Source organism: Pan paniscus, chromosome X (genome assembly GCF_029289425.2).
Source record: "Pan paniscus chromosome X, NHGRI_mPanPan1-v2.0_pri, whole genome shotgun sequence".
NCBI lineage: Eukaryota > Metazoa > Chordata > Mammalia > Primates > Hominidae > Pan > Pan paniscus.
Genome location: NC_073272.2, coordinates 50928490 through 50949371, shown reverse-complemented (window position 1 = coordinate 50949371; position 20882 = coordinate 50928490). Strand labels below are relative to the sequence as shown.

Below are 20882 nucleotides of genomic sequence, written 5' to 3'. Positions count from 1 at the left end.
GGCCCCACCATGGGGACAAGGACCACTGTGACTGGCTGGGAAGACAGGTAAACCACCTGCGAAAACAGAAATAGCAACCTATCCCAAAAGGAAATTGTTCAATGTGAACAAGTCAGAGAAAGAGACTGAAAGAAAAATGAATAGAATCGCTAGGACCCGTAAGAAAATGCTAAAACGATATCTATCATTTGTTAGCATCAGAATCGCAGAGGGTGAAGTGACAGTATTAGGGAAACAGGACAGCCAGAGTGACACCACGTGAAAATAAACTCCGTCTTGAAAGTAGCAAGATACATAGTCCTACCAGTCACAACCCATGGTCCTAAGATGTTTGGAGTTGAGAAAACAGATGAAAGGTACCTCCAAGGACATGCTCCCACAGCAGCGGAAAGTGCACGGTTCCCAACACCCATTAACAATATATGCTTTCAACAGAATTATGCCTTCATGGACTTACACACTGGTAAGTCAAGGATAGTTTTCTTTAAATCAATAGAATGATAAAAGTCATCGTGCTCTTAGCCCACCCGCACAAAGGCACAGATTAAGTTTAGTCTTTATATAGATAAGACCCCTATATAAGAAAAACCAGACCAGGCCAAGGCTCACGCCTGTAATCCTAGTATTTTGGGAGGCTGAGCTGGCCAGATCACCTGAGCTCAGGACTTCGAGACCAGCCTAAGCAACATCAGAAAATCTCATCACGACAAAAAACAAACAAAAAACCATCGAAAAATTAGCTGGGCATGGTGGCATGTACCTATACTCACAGCTACTCAGGAGGCTGAGGTGGGAGGAGCGCTTGAGCCCAGGAGGTCAAGGCTGCAGCGAGCTCTGATAACACCACCGCACTCCAGCCTCGGGGACAGAGTGAGACGCTGTCTCCAGTTTTAATAATCGAACCTAAAAACGTACAAATTTATCCATCGAATTCACTATATTAACACATGAATGGGAAAAAATGCTGTGGTAATCGAAATAGATGCACTGTTTGATGAAAATCAACATGTATTCAAATGAATACTCTCAGCAAATTGGGAACAGAATGGAATGACTCACTCTGATAAAGTCCGTCTACAAAAAAAGGAGAGTAAATAGGATGGTGAAATGTTGAAATTTTTCGGTTTCTCATCAGGGATAAGACAAGGATGTCCACTGTCACCATTGTAACGGGTGGGTCTGCGCAATGCCATAAAATCAGAAAAGGAAATAAAACTCTTTACAATGGCAACGACGGGCCCGCCACGGTGGCCCACGCCAGTAATCCCAGCACTGTGGGAGGTGAGGTGGGTGCATCACTTGCACTCAAAGGTTCAACAACAGCCCGGGAAACATGGCAAAACCCCGTCTCTACAAAGAATACAAAAGGGAAAAGAAAAAAAAATGGCGGAAACAAAACTGCTCTTATTCCAGGATGATATGTTTCTGTATATTGAAGACTGAAAACGACCTAGAAGTAAACTTTAGAATTCACAAGCATATTTCACAAGGCCGCTGGATAGAAAACCAATATGTAAGAATTATGTCTCCACCGGGCGCGGAGGCTCATGCCTGTAATCCCAGCACTTTGGGAGGCCAAGGCAGGTGAATCACGAGGTCAGGAGTTCAAGAGCACCCCGGCCAAGATGGCGAAAGCCCATCTCTAGTAAAAACACAAAACTTAGCCAGGCGTGCTGGTGGGTGCCTATAATCCCAGCTACTCGGGAGGCTGAGGCAGACAATTGCTTGAATCCGGGAGGCGGGGTTGCAGTGAGCAGAGATCGCGCCACTGCACTCCAGCCTGGGCGACAGAGCAAGACTCCGTCTCAAAAGAGAACAAAGAAAGAAAGAAAAAAAAAAAGAACGATGTCTCTACATACCAGCTCAGAGAGTTACAATACACGATTTCAAAGAATGATACATATTTCACAGCATCAAAAAGCTAGAAATAAAATTCACAAAAGATGCGCAAGACTTCTTTGCAGAAGGCTGTAAAGCTTTATTGGGAGAATTTTAATGAACAAATTTCCAACATAGGAGCAGCCTGCATCATTTCAACGTGTCTTCTTTTAACACTGTGATTGCTTTTCACCTGTAACAGAAACACGATTGGGAACATGACTTAGCAACAGATTATTCAGATGACCCTAAAGGCATACAAAGCACACTACACTTTGGGTTTTATTAAATGGACTAAAAACAGAACCCTATGGGTGATCCCGTGTCTTACACGCAATTGAACCTCTGCATAAACTTTGAGCGTACACCTGCAGAATTTAAAAGTAATTTCCTCCCTGAACATCAAGTGCTTCCTTTCAAGTCACAAGCACTTACAATTAACAGTCAGCAATTTGGAAAACACATGTGTAAAGCATACTTCAGTTGATTACTCAGGAAGTACTAGAGTCACGGTCTTTCAACTTTAAATCTTATCAATTCATGTCTCTAAAGCTGAAACTTACATGTAACATTTGATATGATTAGAGATGATTATATCGTATGTGTGTCTACAGTCTTATTAGAAATAGTGGCTCATGAAGACTGACAGTGGGGCAGGGAGCATGCATAGCACAGGCATCTTACTCACACCCATGATGAGCACCACTGACCTACATGCCACAGATGATGGGAACCAAACGGTCTCTCGCCATTTGATATTTATTTCAGTCACTCAAGGTTTCCGTGGGAAAAGATTTAAGAAGCAATTGTACCATTTGACCCAGCCATCCCATTACTGGGTATATACCCAAAGGACTATAAATCATGCTGCTATAAAGACACATGCACACGTATGCTTATTGCGGCATTATTCACGATAGCAAAGACTTGGAACCAACCCAAATGTCCAACAACGATAGACTGGATTAAGAAAATGTGGCACATATTCACCACGGAATACTATGCAGCCCTAAAAAATGATGAGTTCATGTCCTTTGTAGGGACATGGATGAAACTGGAAATCATCATTCTCAGTAAACTATCGCAAGAACAAAAAACCAAACACCGCATATTCTCACTCATAGGTGGGAACTGAACAATGAGATCACATGGACAGAGGAAGGGGAATATCACACCCTGGGGACTGTTGTGGGGTGGGGGGAGGGGGGAGGGATAGCACTGGGAGATGTACCTAATGCTAGATGATGAGATAGTGGGTGCAGCGCACCAGCATGGCACATGTATACATATGTAACTAAGCTGCACAATGTGCACATGTACCCTAAAACTTAAAGTATAATAATAAAAAAGTAAATAAATAAATAAAAGAAAAAAAAAAGAAGCAGTTGTTCATTGAAAGCCAGAGAAACCCTGCCTGGGCAACACAGTGAGACCTCATCTCTACAAAAATGAAAACAAAAAAATGTACTCAGGCACGGTGGCTTGTGCATGTAGTTCCAGCCACTCAGGAGGCCGAGGTGGGAGGACGGCTTTAGCCTGGGAGCCAGAGGTTGCAGTGAGCTGAAATTGCATCACTGCACTCCAGCCTGGGTGACACACTGAGACTCTGTCGCAAACAAACAAACAAACCAAGAAGAGGGAGAATTCACAATTTCACAAGATCTTACACTACGTATTCAGCTCTCCACACGGAAAAACTAGGATGAAGCAGAGGGCCCGCTCACTTTCTTACTGACAATGAAATCTCAGTTCAGAGATTTTCAGATGACTCGGGCCAGGGTTTCATGATTTGTGATTAACAAACCATGCGAAGCAGATGATCTCTGTGTCCCACGCATTCTATGCAACAGGATCAGAGTATGAAAGAACCGGAATGGAAAATGGTTTTAAAATCTCTGACTTAAACTCACTATTTTCATAAGAACCAAAGATAGGTTTAGAAGGGAAAGGACTCACTCAGAATCTCGCCAAGGCTGTAAGAGCTGCTATTAGAACCCGCATGAGTGCTTCAGCATTTTTCACACCAAGTGATGGGTGTTACAAACGTGTTATGTATTGATTAAAAGCAGACCTTTACAAAAGCATCTGAAAATTGTGAGCTACTGGTTTAAGGATTTATACTCAAAACTTTTAATTCAACATAGCTTTGACTCAGTTTGTTTCCCTATCTGACAGTCTATCAGTCGGGTGCTGGGGCCTGAACTACGTTTCAAATAACCTTTATATAAGAACTCTGTTACTAAAGAGGCAGTATTGTTACCTCTCTGTTATTAAAAATATAATGCTGGGTCGGGCACGGTGGCTCTCGCCTGTAATCCCGGCAATTTCGATGGTCGAGGCAGGCGGACCACCTGAGGTCAGGAGTTCGGGAACAACCTGTGCAACAGAACGAAACCCTGTCTCTACTAAAAATACAAAAATTAGCTGGGCGCGGCGGAGCATGCCTGTAAGCCCGGCTCCGCCAGAGGCTCAGGCAGGAGAATCACTTGAACCCTGGAGACAGAATTTCCAGTGAGCCGAGGTGGCACCACTGCACTCCAGCCTGGTCTTCGGAGCGAGACTCCGTCTCAAAAACATAGTAAGAATTACAATATGATACTGTGGAAACAGACACCCTACAATGTGCATGCCTAATGGATTGCCTACCTTCTTCAGGCGTTTTCACCTCCTCTGGATTTGGCGGGTCCATCTCCTGCCCATCAGGACCATCTTCACACTCACACCCAGTCTGTGGGTGACCCTGTTCCTGGCTATCAGCTTCAGGCTTCGGCCCTTAAAAATAAAAACTACATATCAATTTAAGCAGTAAAGCATAAAGTATGAATAAGAAAATAATATTCATGCTCTCGGTATTATTAGATAAAAGCTTTAGCTAACGTAATAATAAATGTGTTGATAAGAATCCCAGGAACATTATTTCAGGAGTCCGTTAGCAGAAAACAGGAAAACAAGGTGTTCCAAATATTACCCTCTTCCTTTCCGAAGACTGCCCTCAGACAACTTTGCTGCCTCCTTTGCACTTCTCTGTTATTCTACTTCTGATTGTCCTTCTCGTATTAAATGACTCAAGGCTCAAATCCCGTCTCTCACAGCACTTACACTCCTAGCGCTCAGACTCTTACATGGCATGAGTAGCCACCAATAAACGCTGAGTGAGAAAACTCTTTTAAAAATACATGAAAAAGCCCAAACTGCAGAATATTCTGCAAACCAACTGGTCTATCCTCTCCAAAAATGTCCGTATCGTGAATGACAAGAAAAATTAAGGAAACATTACAGGTTAAAGGAAACTAAAAACACCTGAAAAGCACATGCAAGGTGTGATTCTGAACTGGACTCTGGATCAGAAAAAGAAATCCTATCAATAAAATTATCTGGGCCGGGCGTGGGGTCTCACGCCTGCAATCCAAACATTTTGGGATGCCAAGGTGGGCAGAGCAGGTGAGGCCAGAAGTTCAAGACCGCAGTGGCCGGCGCCTGTAGTCCCAGCTACACGGGAGGCTGAGGCATGAGAATCCCTAGAACCTGGGAGGTGTAGGTTGCAGTGAGCCGAGATCGCACTACTGCACTCCAACCTGGCCCACAGAGAGAGACTCCGTCTCAACAAAGAAAAAAAAAAGGAAAAAAGAAATTTTCTGGGGAACTGGCAAAATTTGAGTATGCACTCTGTATTAAATGACTCCATTTTCTCATTGTTAAATTTCCTGATTTTGATCTTTGTGCAGTGATGATCCAAGAAATGACTTTCTCTTTCTTCTGACGATATACACACCCTCAAGTACATAGGGTAAAGGACCATAATACCTGAAACTTTATCAAAACAATTCAGCATTAATAACAGTAAACATATATCCGTTTGTGTGTGTGTGTGTGTGAGTGTGTGGGCAGCACGGTAAGAGAGGGAGGGAAGAGGTGAAACCTATGAAGCGAAAGCTTTTAACAATTGGTGAATCCAGGTGTAAAGTATACGAGTTCGTTGTTCTATTCTTCCAAATTTTATATAAATGTAATGTCTTGAAGATAGATACAGTAAAAATTTAAAAGAATATATGATAACTGCACTGAACTTTAGGAAGAAAGGAATTTCCGATTGTGGTAAAACATACAGATATCGTAAAATTTACCATCTTAACTATTTTTAAGTGGTACAGTTCACTAAGGAGTTACGTTTGCAACATTACCAGCCACTAGGCACAAAAACTTCGCATCTGTGTTTTCCTATACCTTGAAACCTTTATTTATTTAATGAATTTCTTTATGTATTTATGTATTCATTTATTTATTTATTAGCGATGAGGTCTCACTGTGTTTCCCAGGCTGGGCTTGAACTCCAGGGCTCAAGCAATCCTCTCACCTCAGCCTCCCAAGTAGCTGGGACTATGAGTGCATGGCATTCAGCCCAGCTTTAGACCTTTCTCCTAAATGACAATCTAAGGATAAAACACAGGACATGTATAATGCTTATATTCAGCCGTAGAGTACCAACAGCAGTGTGCGTCAGCTGAGAAATCTGAAGTCTACCACGTGGATAGGATTTCAGTTACAATTACAATGTCAGTTTCTGAAGGATTGATTGGCTGGTTGGATGTGAGGACTATGGAAAATCTTACAGTCACGACACCCATTACCTATTGGGGTAAAGAGAAACTTCACTTTGTTCAAATAAAGTTATATTTAGGTCCGAAGGTCCTAAAGGTAATATTCCATAAATGAACCCCGTGAAGAACAAAGCACCAAATATAACATTGTTTGTGAATCACAGAAAATATACTGTCCCCCACTGAGAATAAGGGAGTGGGCGGACAGCAATTAATGGGCATTGTTGTCAGTCAGATTCTAGGAACTTTTAACAGTGCATCCCTGGAATAATCCACGACCTCCGTTACATAAATGCTTCCTTTCAAAACATTTTATCTCCGAGAAATTATTTCCATCTCACGTTCATCTCAGGATAATTCCGTTTTTGCTTTTCTAACCATAAAAGGATTGAATCACCTCCTAAAAGCCGCTGAGAAAAATCACTAAGCCAGCTACCCGTATGGCAGTATCCTCATTTATCCAGCTTTTATCAAACGTACCATATAAAAATATCAATCAAAGGAAACGAACGACAACATTCAGCGACTCGGTTTTTGGAGCTGCTCCTGCTCCTCTGAACTGGGTCTATTCTTGGGTCAGTACTAAGCTACCTTACAGTAAAGCCTTTTGAGTTTTAAGCATTTTCAGCAAAATCACTTCCTTCTTTACAGCAACATAGATGATAGGAAGACACAAACCTTGGAACACAGTACAAATGTTGTATTCACCAGTCAAGGGTTCTTGGATAACACACAATCCTGGCACCTCCATTCTCTCATTCATAAAGTCGAGAACTTTTATCATAGTGAGGGATTTGCCTAAGCTAAGCTGCAAACTACATAGCCTCCTCGCTTTTCCAGTCAATTTCAGGCATTCTTTCCATTGTTTTCTTTCCTCCTGTTCCTCCTATGTGACAATGCCTAACACACACACACACACACGTGCAAACACAGACACGAACACACACACACGCACACACCAGCAGACGTTCTTCTTCCCTTTCCCTCACCTTGACCTGCACATGCTCCCTCATCCTCTCCCTCCTGAGCAGCTGCAGGATCCTGACGTTGAGTTGCTGGTTCCCCTTCTTCAGGTGTTTCTGGTTCCACTTCATCACTGAACTGCTCGGGCTGGGGAATACGTGTGGGTGTGCAAATAAACAATAAGTTTCGTTATTGATACAAAATTTTACATATATACACAGAATACATAGCTATTTCTGGTCATAACTAAGCCTAAAGACATTTCTCCAACTCTATGCTCTATGCCCAATAAGGTTACTCCACCCACAGGGAGGTTACTGTGAGAAAAGTGACGCACGAGGACTTTGGAGGCTATTATACTCTGTGTTGGAATACATGTGTACAATCTGTCATTAACAAACAAAGCCTGAGAAAGAAGTCATGGGCAAAAGCTGAAGAACACGAGAGGAAAAAAAAATCCTCCAGAATCAATGTTTCCTTCATGAGATGCCATCATCATTTTTTATGAGCAGGAAAGACCTTTATCAGCATTTCCACACTAATGCAACAACGCTATCACAAAAATTAATTTCTACTAATAGAAAACATCGAATTAACGTTTAAGCACTCACCCGCATAGGCCCAATCATTTCAGGAGGCTGTAAATAGCGTCTTCGTCCAGGCCAATAATAGGTCGATCTTCCTCGCCAATTCATATTTCACACTGAAAACAGACAACCGTGATTGAGAACGTGCGCTCCAGAGGGCTGCTATATTCGATCGCTTCCATGGATAAATGTTAACTTGCCGTTTTACTTTTGAAAATACTCTCAAAATAAGTCCCAGAGTTAAGCATACGTGTGTACGCTGTCTGAGTGCCTACAAAGCCACTTCTGCTGGCCAGGCTGGCAGAGCAATCATCTTAAGGCGTGTGGCAAAAGGCAGAGGACATTTTTTTCTAAATTTCTTTCGGACACGCGGTCTCGCTGTGTTGCTCAGGCTGGAGTGCAGCGGCGTGATCACAGCTCACTGCAGCCTCGACCTCCCGCTCAAGGGATCCTCCCACCTCAGTGTCCCGAGTAACTGGGACTACGTAGGCGAGCACCACTGCGCCCCGCAGACAGAGGTCATTTCTGATGAGGTTTAGTTTCACAAGTGCACTCCCCACGAAAACCCTAGTGAATCACAATTCTCGTGATTGCTGCTTTGGGCACACTCCCACTTCCTAGAGCCATTCACCCCGCCTCACAACAAGTTTGGTTGGACCACACTGCCTCGCCCACTCCTTCCCACTGTTTTCGGACCTTCCATGGCGGAGGTGAGACCTTGCAGTGCTTCTCACTCGGGCGCTCCGCACTCCACACCGCTGGGGGGGCGCTCACCAGGCCGCAGCCTTCCCAGCTGCCAGGCCCCTTCTTCACCACCCGCCTCGCCGCCGCCGGGGGCCCCATTCAGGGAATCTGCCCTGTGTCGTCTGGGGTTCCCGGCACCTCGGGACTTCCATCCCCCCAACAGCACTCACCCCATCTTCACCTGAGCCCCTGACCGCCTCCCCTCCACGGCCCACCTTCCTCCCCGTCCAGGCCCCTTCACGACCACGAAGCCGCCGGTGGCCTCGCAGCCTGTGAAGGGAAGGAGGACGACCTCGTGCCCCTTCTCCCTCAGAGGCCACAGACCAGGAAGCGGGACCCGCCTGACCCACCCGAGGCCCTCTCCACCCTCACTCACACTTCAGCCCCCGGGATGACTGGCCTGCAGACCTACCAGATGAATCTCAGTAGAGGAAAAAGAGTCCGGACGGCAGGAACCACACAGCACTGCCTCACAGCTCCCCGGCGTTCTTCGCGGGGGCGAAGGGGCCGGGCAGAAGACGCCCAGTGAACATGCGCACGGAGGCGGGAGCCCAGGGAGCATGCGCGGCTGTGGGCTGGGGAGGGCTGCCGTTCCCAGCGCCACGCCCAAACCCTCGATGCCCATCCTCATTGAGGATAAGGGAATCCCACCTCCCTCTGCTGTTTCCTATGCCTCTGGGACTCAAGTAGTGCTCCCCTCAAAACTCACCCCATCTTCAACTGAACCCCACCCCCAACCCAGGGCCCTCTCTTGCCCCGGCCCCACCATGGGGACAAGGACCACTGTGACTGGCTGGGAAGACAGGTAAACCACCTGCGAAAACAGAAATAGCAACCTATCCCAAAAGGAAATTGTTCAATGTGAACAAGTCAGAGAAAGAGACTGAAAGAAAAATGAATAGAATCGCTAGGACCCGTAAGAAAATGCTAAAACGATATCTATCATTTGTTAGCATCAGAATCGCAGAGGGTGAAGTGACAGTATTAGGGAAACAGGACAGCCAGAGTGACACCACGTGAAAATAAACTCCGTCTTGAAAGTAGCAAGATACATAGTCCTACCAGTCACAACCCATGGTCCTAAGATGTTTGGAGTTGAGAAAACAGATGAAAGGTACCTCCAAGGACATGCTCCCACAGCAGCGGAAAGTGCACGGTTCCCAACACCCATTAACAATATATGCTTTCAACAGAATTATGCCTTCATGGACTTACACACTGGTAAGTCAAGGATAGTTTTCTTTAAATCAATAGAATGATAAAAGTCATCGTGCTCTTAGCCCACCCGCACAAAGGCACAGATTAAGTTTAGTCTTTATATAGATAAGACCCCTATATAAGAAAAACCAGACCAGGCCAAGGCTCACGCCTGTAATCCTAGTATTTTGGGAGGCTGAGCTGGCCAGATCACCTGAGCTCAGGACTTCGAGACCAGCCTAAGCAACATCAGAAAATCTCATCACGACAAAAAACAAACAAAAAACCATCGAAAAATTAGCTGGGCATGGTGGCATGTACCTATACTCACAGCTACTCAGGAGGCTGAGGTGGGAGGAGCGCTTGAGCCCAGGAGGTCAAGGCTGCAGCGAGCTCTGATAACACCACCGCACTCCAGCCTCGGGGACAGAGTGAGACGCTGTCTCCAGTTTTAATAATCGAACCTAAAAACGTACAAATTTATCCATCGAATTCACTATATTAACACATGAATGGGAAAAAATGCTGTGGTAATCGAAATAGATGCACTGTTTGATGAAAATCAACATGTATTCAAATGAATACTCTCAGCAAATTGGGAACAGAATGGAATGACTCACTCTGATAAAGTCCGTCTACAAAAAAAGGAGAGTAAATAGGATGGTGAAATGTTGAAATTTTTCGGTTTCTCATCAGGGATAAGACAAGGATGTCCACTGTCACCATTGTAACGGGTGGGTCTGCGCAATGCCATAAAATCAGAAAAGGAAATAAAACTCTTTACAATGGCAACGACGGGCCCGCCACGGTGGCCCACGCCAGTAATCCCAGCACTGTGGGAGGTGAGGTGGGTGCATCACTTGCACTCAAAGGTTCAACAACAGCCCGGGAAACATGGCAAAACCCCGTCTCTACAAAGAATACAAAAGGGAAAAGAAAAAAAAATGGCGGAAACAAAACTGCTCTTATTCCAGGATGATATGTTTCTGTATATTGAAGACTGAAAACGACCTAGAAGTAAACTTTAGAATTCACAAGCATATTTCACAAGGCCGCTGGATAGAAAACCAATATGTAAGAATTATGTCTCCACCGGGCGCGGAGGCTCATGCCTGTAATCCCAGCACTTTGGGAGGCCAAGGCAGGTGAATCACGAGGTCAGGAGTTCAAGAGCACCCCGGCCAAGATGGCGAAAGCCCATCTCTAGTAAAAACACAAAACTTAGCCAGGCGTGCTGGTGGGTGCCTATAATCCCAGCTACTCGGGAGGCTGAGGCAGACAATTGCTTGAATCCGGGAGGCGGGGTTGCAGTGAGCAGAGATCGCGCCACTGCACTCCAGCCTGGGCGACAGAGCAAGACTCCGTCTCAAAAGAGAACAAAGAAAGAAAGAAAAAAAAAAAGAACGATGTCTCTACATACCAGCTCAGAGAGTTACAATACACGATTTCAAAGAATGATACATATTTCACAGCATCAAAAAGCTAGAAATAAAATTCACAAAAGATGCGCAAGACTTCTTTGCAGAAGGCTGTAAAGCTTTATTGGGAGAATTTTAATGAACAAATTTCCAACATAGGAGCAGCCTGCATCATTTCAACGTGTCTTCTTTTAACACTGTGATTGCTTTTCACCTGTAACAGAAACACGATTGGGAACATGACTTAGCAACAGATTATTCAGATGACCCTAAAGGCATACAAAGCACACTACACTTTGGGTTTTATTAAATGGACTAAAAACAGAACCCTATGGGTGATCCCGTGTCTTACACGCAATTGAACCTCTGCATAAACTTTGAGCGTACACCTGCAGAATTTAAAAGTAATTTCCTCCCTGAACATCAAGTGCTTCCTTTCAAGTCACAAGCACTTACAATTAACAGTCAGCAATTTGGAAAACACATGTGTAAAGCATACTTCAGTTGATTACTCAGGAAGTACTAGAGTCACGGTCTTTCAACTTTAAATCTTATCAATTCATGTCTCTAAAGCTGAAACTTACATGTAACATTTGATATGATTAGAGATGATTATATCGTATGTGTGTCTACAGTCTTATTAGAAATAGTGGCTCATGAAGACTGACAGTGGGGCAGGGAGCATGCATAGCACAGGCATCTTACTCACACCCATGATGAGCACCACTGACCTACATGCCACAGATGATGGGAACCAAACGGTCTCTCGCCATTTGATATTTATTTCAGTCACTCAAGGTTTCCGTGGGAAAAGATTTAAGAAGCAATTGTACCATTTGACCCAGCCATCCCATTACTGGGTATATACCCAAAGGACTATAAATCATGCTGCTATAAAGACACATGCACACGTATGCTTATTGCGGCATTATTCACGATAGCAAAGACTTGGAACCAACCCAAATGTCCAACAACGATAGACTGGATTAAGAAAATGTGGCACATATTCACCACGGAATACTATGCAGCCCTAAAAAATGATGAGTTCATGTCCTTTGTAGGGACATGGATGAAACTGGAAATCATCATTCTCAGTAAACTATCGCAAGAACAAAAAACCAAACACCGCATATTCTCACTCATAGGTGGGAACTGAACAATGAGATCACATGGACAGAGGAAGGGGAATATCACACCCTGGGGACTGTTGTGGGGTGGGGGGAGGGGGGAGGGATAGCACTGGGAGATGTACCTAATGCTAGATGATGAGATAGTGGGTGCAGCGCACCAGCATGGCACATGTATACATATGTAACTAAGCTGCACAATGTGCACATGTACCCTAAAACTTAAAGTATAATAATAAAAAAGTAAATAAATAAATAAAAGAAAAAAAAAAGAAGCAGTTGTTCATTGAAAGCCAGAGAAACCCTGCCTGGGCAACACAGTGAGACCTCATCTCTACAAAAATGAAAACAAAAAAATGTACTCAGGCACGGTGGCTTGTGCATGTAGTTCCAGCCACTCAGGAGGCCGAGGTGGGAGGACGGCTTTAGCCTGGGAGCCAGAGGTTGCAGTGAGCTGAAATTGCATCACTGCACTCCAGCCTGGGTGACACACTGAGACTCTGTCGCAAACAAACAAACAAACCAAGAAGAGGGAGAATTCACAATTTCACAAGATCTTACACTACGTATTCAGCTCTCCACACGGAAAAACTAGGATGAAGCAGAGGGCCCGCTCACTTTCTTACTGACAATGAAATCTCAGTTCAGAGATTTTCAGATGACTCGGGCCAGGGTTTCATGATTTGTGATTAACAAACCATGCGAAGCAGATGATCTCTGTGTCCCACGCATTCTATGCAACAGGATCAGAGTATGAAAGAACCGGAATGGAAAATGGTTTTAAAATCTCTGACTTAAACTCACTATTTTCATAAGAACCAAAGATAGGTTTAGAAGGGAAAGGACTCACTCAGAATCTCGCCAAGGCTGTAAGAGCTGCTATTAGAACCCGCATGAGTGCTTCAGCATTTTTCACACCAAGTGATGGGTGTTACAAACGTGTTATGTATTGATTAAAAGCAGACCTTTACAAAAGCATCTGAAAATTGTGAGCTACTGGTTGAAGGATTTATACTCAAAACTTTTAATTCAACATAGCTTTGACTCAGTTTGTTTCCCTATCTGACAGTCTATCAGTCGGGTGCTGGGGCCTGAACTACGTTTCAAATAACCTTTATATAAGAACTCTGTTACTAAAGAGGCAGTATTGTTACCTCTCTGTTATTAAAAATATAATGCTGGGTCGGGCACGGTGGCTCTCGCCTGTAATCCCGGCAATTTCGATGGTCGAGGCAGGCGGACCACCTGAGGTCAGGAGTTCGGGAACAACCTGTGCAACAGAACGAAACCCTGTCTCTACTAAAAATACAAAAATTAGCTGGGCGCGGCGGAGCATGCCTGTAAGCCCGGCTCCGCCAGAGGCTCAGGCAGGAGAATCACTTGAACCCTGGAGACAGAATTTCCAGTGAGCCGAGGTGGCACCACTGCACTCCAGCCTGGTCTTCGGAGCGAGACTCCGTCTCAAAAACATAGTAAGAATTACAATATGATACTGTGGAAACAGACACCCTACAATGTGCATGCCTAATGGATTGCCTACCTTCTTCAGGCGTTTTCACCTCCTCTGGATTTGGCGGGTCCATCTCCTGCCCATCAGGACCATCTTCACACTCACACCCAGTCTGTGGGTGACCCTGTTCCTGGCTATCAGCTTCAGGCTTCGGCCCTTAAAAATAAAAACTACATATCAATTTAAGCAGTAAAGCATAAAGTATGAATAAGAAAATAATATTCATGCTCTCGGTATTATTAGATAAAAGCTTTAGCTAACGTAATAATAAATGTGTTGATAAGAATCCCAGGAACATTATTTCAGGAGTCCGTTAGCAGAAAACAGGAAAACAAGGTGTTCCAAATATTACCCTCTTCCTTTCCGAAGACTGCCCTCAGACAACTTTGCTGCCTCCTTTGCACTTCTCTGTTATTCTACTTCTGATTGTCCTTCTCGTATTAAATGACTCAAGGCTCAAATCCCGTCTCTCACAGCACTTACACTCCTAGCGCTCAGACTCTTACATGGCATGAGTAGCCACCAATAAACGCTGAGTGAGAAAACTCTTTTAAAAATACATGAAAAAGCCCAAACTGCAGAATATTCTGCAAACCAACTGGTCTATCCTCTCCAAAAATGTCCGTATCGTGAATGACAAGAAAAATTAAGGAAACATTACAGGTTAAAGGAAACTAAAAACACCTGAAAAGCACATGCAAGGTGTGATTCTGAACTGGACTCTGGATCAGAAAAAGAAATCCTATCAATAAAATTATCTGGGCCGGGCGTGGGGTCTCACGCCTGCAATCCAAACATTTTGGGATGCCAAGGTGGGCAGAGCAGGTGAGGCCAGAAGTTCAAGACCGCAGTGGCCGGCGCCTGTAGTCCCAGCTACACGGGAGGCTGAGGCATGAGAATCCCTAGAACCTGGGAGGTGTAGGTTGCAGTGAGCCGAGATCGCACTACTGCACTCCAACCTGGCCCACAGAGAGAGACTCCGTCTCAACAAAGAAAAAAAAAAGGAAAAAAGAAATTTTCTGGGGAACTGGCAAAATTTGAGTATGCACTCTGTATTAAATGACTCCATTTTCTCATTGTTAAATTTCCTGATTTTGATCTTTGTGCAGTGATGATCCAAGAAATGACTTTCTCTTTCTTCTGACGATATACACACCCTCAAGTACATAGGGTAAAGGACCATAATACCTGAAACTTTATCAAAACAATTCAGCATTAATAACAGTAAACATATATCCGTTTGTGTGTGTGTGTGTGTGAGTGTGTGGGCAGCACGGTAAGAGAGGGAGGGAAGAGGTGAAACCTATGAAGCGAAAGCTTTTAACAATTGGTGAATCCAGGTGTAAAGTATACGAGTTCGTTGTTCTATTCTTCCAAATTTTATATAAATGTAATGTCTTGAAGATAGATACAGTAAAAATTTAAAAGAATATATGATAACTGCACTGAACTTTAGGAAGAAAGGAATTTCCGATTGTGGTAAAACATACAGATATCGTAAAATTTACCATCTTAACTATTTTTAAGTGGTACAGTTCACTAAGGAGTTACGTTTGCAACATTACCAGCCACTAGGCACAAAAACTTTGCATCTGTGTTTTCCTATACCTTGAAACCTTTATTTATTTAATGAATTTCTTTATGTATTTATGTATTCATTTATTTATTTATTAGCGATGAGGTCTCACTGTGTTTCCCAGGCTGGGCTTGAACTCCAGGGCTCAAGCAATCCTCTCACCTCAGCCTCCCAAGTAGCTGGGACTATGAGTGCATGGCATTCAGCCCAGCTTTAGACCTTTCTCCTAAATGACAATCTAAGGATAAAACACAGGACATGTATAATGCTTATATTCAGCCGTAGAGTACCAACAGCAGTGTGCGTCAGCTGAGAAATCTGAAGTCTACCACGTGGATAGGATTTCAGTTACAATTACAATGTCAGTTTCTGAAGGATTGATTGGCTGGTTGGATGTGAGGACTATGGAAAATCTTACAGTCACGACACCCATTACCTATTGGGGTAAAGAGAAACTTCACTTTGTTCAAATAAAGTTATATTTAGGTCCGAAGGTCCTAAAGGTAATATTCCATAAATGAACCCCGTGAAGAACAAAGCACCAAATATAACATTGTTTGTGAATCACAGAAAATATACTGTCCCCCACTGAGAATAAGGGAGTGGGCGGACAGCAATTAATGGGCATTGTTGTCAGTCAGATTCTAGGAACTTTTAACAGTGCATCCCTGGAATAATCCACGACCTCCGTTACATAAATGCTTCCTTTCAAAACATTTTATCTCCGAGAAATTATTTCCATCTCACGTTCATCTCAGGATAATTCCGTTTTTGCTTTTCTAACCATAAAAGGATTGAATCACCTCCTAAAAGCCGCTGAGAAAAATCACTAAGCCAGCTACCCGTATGGCAGTATCCTCATTTATCCAGCTTTTATCAAACGTACCATATACAAATATCAATCAAAGGAAACGAACGACAACATTCAGCGACTCGGTTTTTGGAGCTGCTCCTGCTCCTCTGAACTGGGTCTATTCTTGGGTCAGTACTAAGCTACCTTACAGTAAAGCCTTTTGAGTTTTAAGCATTTTCAGCAAAATCACTTCCTTCTTTACAGCAACATAGATGATAGGAAGACACAAACCTTGGAACACAGTACAAATGTTGTATTCACCAGTCAAGGGTTCTTGGATAACACACAATCCTGGCACCTCCATTCTCTCATTCATAAAGTCGAGAACTTTTATCATAGTGAGGGATTTGCCTAAGCTAAGCTGCAAACTACATAGCCTCCTCGCTTTTCCAGTCAATTTCAGGCATTCTTTCCATTGTTTTCTTTCCTCCTGTTCCTCCTATGTGACAATGCCTAACACACACACACACACACGTGCAAACACAGACACGAACACACACACACGCACACACCAGCAGACGTTCTTCTTCCCTTTCCCTCACCTTGACCTGCACATGCTCCCTCATCCTCTCCCTCCTGAGCAGCTGCAGGATCCTGACGTTGAGTTGCTGGTTCCCCTTCTTCAGGTGTTTCTGGTTCCACTTCATCACTGAACTGCTCGGGCTGGGGAATACGTGTGGGTGTGCAAATAAACAATAAGTTTCGTTATTGATACAAAATTTTACATATATACACAGAATACATAGCTATTTCTGGTCATAACTAAGCCTAAAGACATTTCTCCAACTCTATGCTCTATGCCCAATAAGGTTACTCCACCCACAGGGAGGTTACTGTGAGAAAAGTGACGCACGAGGACTTTGGAGGCTATTATACTCTGTGTTGGAATACATGTGTACAATCTGTCATTAACAAACAAAGCCTGAGAAAGAAGTCATGGGCAAAAGCTGAAGAACACGAGAGGAAAAAAAAATCCTCCAGAATCAATGTTTCCTTCATGAGATGCCATCATCATTTTTTATGAGCAGGAAAGACCTTTATCAGCATTTCCACACTAATGCAACAACGCTATCACAAAAATTAATTTCTACTAATAGAAAACATCGAATTAACGTTTAAGCACTCACCCGCATAGGCCCAATCATTTCAGGAGGCTGTAAATAGCGTCTTCGTCCAGGCCAATAATAGGTCGATCTTCCTCGCCAATTCATATTTCACACTGAAAACAGACAACCGTGATTGAGAACGTGCGCTCCAGAGGGCTGCTATATTCGATCGCTTCCATGGATAAATGTTAACTTGCCGTTTTACTTTTGAAAATACTCTCAAAATAAGTCCCAGAGTTAAGCATACGTGTGTACGCTGTCTGAGTGCCTACAAAGCCACTTCTGCTGGCCAGGCTGGCAGAGCAATCATCTTAAGGCGTGTGGCAAAAGGCAGAGGACATTTTTTTCTAAATTTCTTTCGGACACGCGGTCTCGCTGTGTTGCTCAGGCTGGAGTGCAGCGGCGTGATCACAGCTCACTGCAGCCTCGACCTCCCGCTCAAGGGATCCTCCCACCTCAGTGTCCCGAGTAACTGGGACTACGTAGGCGAGCACCACTGCGCCCCGCAGACAGAGGTCATTTCTGATGAGGTTTAGTTTCACAAGTGCACTCCCCACGAAAACCCTAGTGAATCACAATTCTCGTGATTGCTGCTTTGGGCACACTCCCACTTCCTAGAGCCATTCACCCCGCCTCACAACAAGTTTGGTTGGACCACACTGCCTCGCCCACTCCTTCCCACTGTTTTCGGACCTTCCATGGCGGAGGTGAGACCTTGCAGTGCTTCTCACTCGGGCGCTCCGCACTCCACACCGCTGGGGGGGCGCTCACCAGGCCGCAGCCTTCCCAGCTGCCAGGCCCCTTCTTCACCACCCGCCTCGCCGCCGCCGGGGGCCCCATTCAGGGAATCTGCCCTGTGTCGTCTGGGGTTCCCGGCACCTCGGGACTTCCATCCCCCCAACAGCACTCACCCCATCTTCACCTGAGCCCCTGACCGCCTCCCCTCCACGGCCCACCTTCCTCCCCGTCCAGGCCCCTTCACGACCACGAAGCCGCCGGTGGCCTCGCAGCCTGTGAAGGGAAGGAGGACGACCTCGTGCCCCTTCTCCCTCAGAGGCCACAGACCAGGAAGCGGGACCCGCCTGACCCACCCGAGGCCCTCTCCACCCTCACTCACACTTCAGCCCCCGGGATGACTGGCCTGCAGACCTACCAGATGAATCTCAGTAGAGGAAAAAGAGTCCGGACGGCAGGAACCACACAGCACTGCCTCACAGCTCCCCGGCGTTCTTCGCGGGGGCGAAGGGGCCGGGCAGAAGACGCCCAGTGAACATGCGCACGGAGGCGGGAGCCCAGGGAGCATGCGCGGCTGTGGGCTGGGGAGGGCTGCCGTTCCCAGCGCCACGCCCAAACCCTCGATGCCCATCCTCATTGAGGATAAGGGAATCCCACCTCCCTCTGCTGTTTCCTATGCCTCTGGGACTCAAGTAGTGCTCCCCTCAAAACTCACCCCATCTTCAACTGAACCCCACCCCCAACCCAGGGCCCTCTCTTGCCCCGGCCCCACCATGGGGACAAGGACCACTGTGACTGGCTGGGAAGACAGGTAAACCACCTGCGAAAACAGAAATAGCAACCTATCCCAAAAGGAAATTGTTCAATGTGAACAAGTCAGAGAAAGAGACTGAAAGAAAAATGAATAGAATCGCTAGGACCCGTAAGAAAATGCTAAAACGATATCTATCATTTGTTAGCATCAGAATCGCAGAGGGTGAAGTGACAGTATTAGGGAAACAGGACAGCCAGAGTGACACCACGTGAAAATAAACTCCGTCTTGAAAGTAGCAAGATACATAGTCCTACCAGTCACAACCCATGGTCCTAAGATGTTTGGAGTTGAGAAAACAGATGAAAGGTACCTCCAAGGACATGCTCCCACAGCAGCGGAAAGTGCACGGTTCCCAACACCCATTAACAATATATGCTTTCAACAGAATTATGCCTTCATGGACTTACACACTGGTAAGTCAAGGATAGTTTTCTTTAAATCAATAGAATGATAAAAGTCATCGTGCTCTTAGCCCACCCGCACAAAGGCACAGATTAAGTTTAGTCTTTATATAGATAAGACCCCTATATAAGAAAAACCAGACCAGGCCAAGGCTCACGCCTGTAATCCTAGTATTTTGGGAGGCTGAGCTGGCCAGATCACCTGAGCTCAGGACTTCGAGACCAGCCTAAGCAACATCAGAAAATCTCATCACGACAAAAAACAAACAAAAAACCATCGAAAAATTAGCTGGGCATGGTGGCATGTACCTATACTCACAGCTACTCAGGAGGCTGAGGTGGGAGGAGCGCTTGAGCCCAGGAGGTCAAGGCTGCAGCGAGCTCTGATAACACCACCGCACTCCAGCCTCGGGGACAGAGTGAGACGCTGTCTCCAGTTTTAATAATCGAACCTAAAAACGTACAAATTTATCCATCGAATTCACTATATTAACACATGAATGGGAAAAAATGCTGTGGTAATCGAAATAGATGCACTGTTTGATGAAAATCAACATGTATTCAAATGAATACTCTCAGCAAATTGGGAACAGAATGGAATGACTCACTCTGATAAAGTCCGTCTACAAAAAAAGGAGAGTAAATAGGATGGTGAAATGTTGAAATTTTTCGGTTTCTCATCAGGGATAAGACAAGGATGTCCACTGTCACCATTGTAACGGGTGGGTCTGCGCAATGCCATAAAATCAGAAAAGGAAATAAAACTCTTTACAATGGCAACGACGGGCCCGCCACGGTGGCCCACGCCAGTAATCCCAGCACTGTGGGAGGTGAGGTGGGTGCATCACTTGCACTCAAAGGTTCAACAACAGCCCGGGAAACATGGCAAAACCCCGTCTCTACAAAGAATACAAAAGGGAAAAGAAAAAAAAATGGCGGAAACAAAACTGCTCTTATTCCAGGATGATATGTTTCTGTATATTGAAGACTGAAAACGACCTAGAAGTAAACTTTAGAATTCACAAGCATATTTCACAAGGCCGCTGGATAGAAAACCAATATGTAAGAATTATGTCTCCACCGGGCGCGGAGGCTCATGCCTGTAATCCCAGCACTTTGGGAGGCCAAGGCAGGTGAATCACGAGGTCAGGAGTTCAAGAGCACCCCGGCCAAGATGGCGAAAGCCCATCTCTAGTAAAAACACAAAACTTAGCCAGGCGTGCTGGTGGGTGCCTATAATCCCAGCTACTCGGGAGGCTGAGGCAGACAATTGCTTGAATCCGGGAGGCGGGGTTGCAGTGAGCAGAGATCGCGCCACTGCACTCCAGCCTGGGCGACAGAGCAAGACTCCGTCTCAAAAGAGAACAAAGAAAGA

The 20882-nt window shown here is 45.0% G+C and overlaps 2 protein-coding genes across 4 annotated transcripts; both read right to left on the bottom strand.

The window, feature by feature from the left end:
• Window positions 1–1960: 1960 nt before the first annotated feature.
• On the bottom strand, window positions 1961–9309 carry LOC129395301 (G antigen 4). 2 transcript variants are annotated; one of them, XM_055106447.2, is made up of 5 exons: window positions 9183–9309; window positions 8051–8142; window positions 7466–7586; window positions 4525–4650; window positions 1961–2071 (listed from the first exon to the last, which is right to left on the bottom strand). In XM_055106447.2, the coding sequence occupies exons 2-5, from the start codon at window positions 8132–8134 to the stop codon at window positions 2049–2051; spliced, it is 354 nt and encodes a 117-aa protein (XP_054962422.1). In that variant the 5' UTR covers window positions 8135–8142; window positions 9183–9309; the 3' UTR covers window positions 1961–2048. The 2 variants fall into 2 exon arrangements, with proteins under 2 accessions (XP_054962422.1, XP_054962421.1); XM_055106446.1 differs by lacking the exons at window positions 1961–2071; window positions 9183–9309 and having other exon boundaries at window positions 4313–4650; window positions 8051–8134.
• Window positions 9310–11488: 2179 nt separating this feature from the next.
• Window positions 11489–18837, bottom strand: LOC129395299 (G antigen 4). 2 transcript variants are annotated; one of them, XM_055106445.2, is made up of 5 exons: window positions 18711–18837; window positions 17579–17670; window positions 16994–17114; window positions 14053–14178; window positions 11489–11599 (listed from the first exon to the last, which is right to left on the bottom strand). In XM_055106445.2, exons 2-5 carry the CDS (start codon window positions 17660–17662, stop codon window positions 11577–11579), a joined length of 354 nt encoding a protein of 117 aa, XP_054962420.1. In that variant the 5' UTR covers window positions 17663–17670; window positions 18711–18837; the 3' UTR covers window positions 11489–11576. The 2 variants fall into 2 exon arrangements, with proteins under 2 accessions (XP_054962420.1, XP_054962419.1); XM_055106444.1 differs by lacking the exons at window positions 11489–11599; window positions 18711–18837 and having other exon boundaries at window positions 13841–14178; window positions 17579–17662.
• Window positions 18838–20882: the final 2045 nt, after the last annotated feature.

What these genes read in the sequence shown, in the direction of transcription:
- LOC129395301 (XM_055106446.1), bottom strand. Translation starts at nt 8,134, where the DNA reads ATGAATTGGCGAGGAAGATCGACCTATTATTGGCCTGGACGAAGACGC. An exon ending in AAATGATTGGGCCTATGCGG is followed by an intron (nt 7,587 to 8,050) that starts GTGAGTGCTTAA and finishes CGTATTCCCCAG; the next exon opens with CCCGAGCAGTTCAGTGATGA. An exon ending in GGGAGCATGTGCAGGTCAAG is followed by an intron (nt 4,651 to 7,465) that starts GTGAGGGAAAGG and finishes TTTATTTTTAAG; the next exon opens with GGCCGAAGCCTGAAGCTGAT.
- LOC129395299 (XM_055106444.1), bottom strand. Translation starts at nt 17,662, where the DNA reads ATGAATTGGCGAGGAAGATCGACCTATTATTGGCCTGGACGAAGACGC. An exon ending in AAATGATTGGGCCTATGCGG is followed by an intron (nt 17,115 to 17,578) that starts GTGAGTGCTTAA and finishes CGTATTCCCCAG; the next exon opens with CCCGAGCAGTTCAGTGATGA. An exon ending in GGGAGCATGTGCAGGTCAAG is followed by an intron (nt 14,179 to 16,993) that starts GTGAGGGAAAGG and finishes TTTATTTTTAAG; the next exon opens with GGCCGAAGCCTGAAGCTGAT.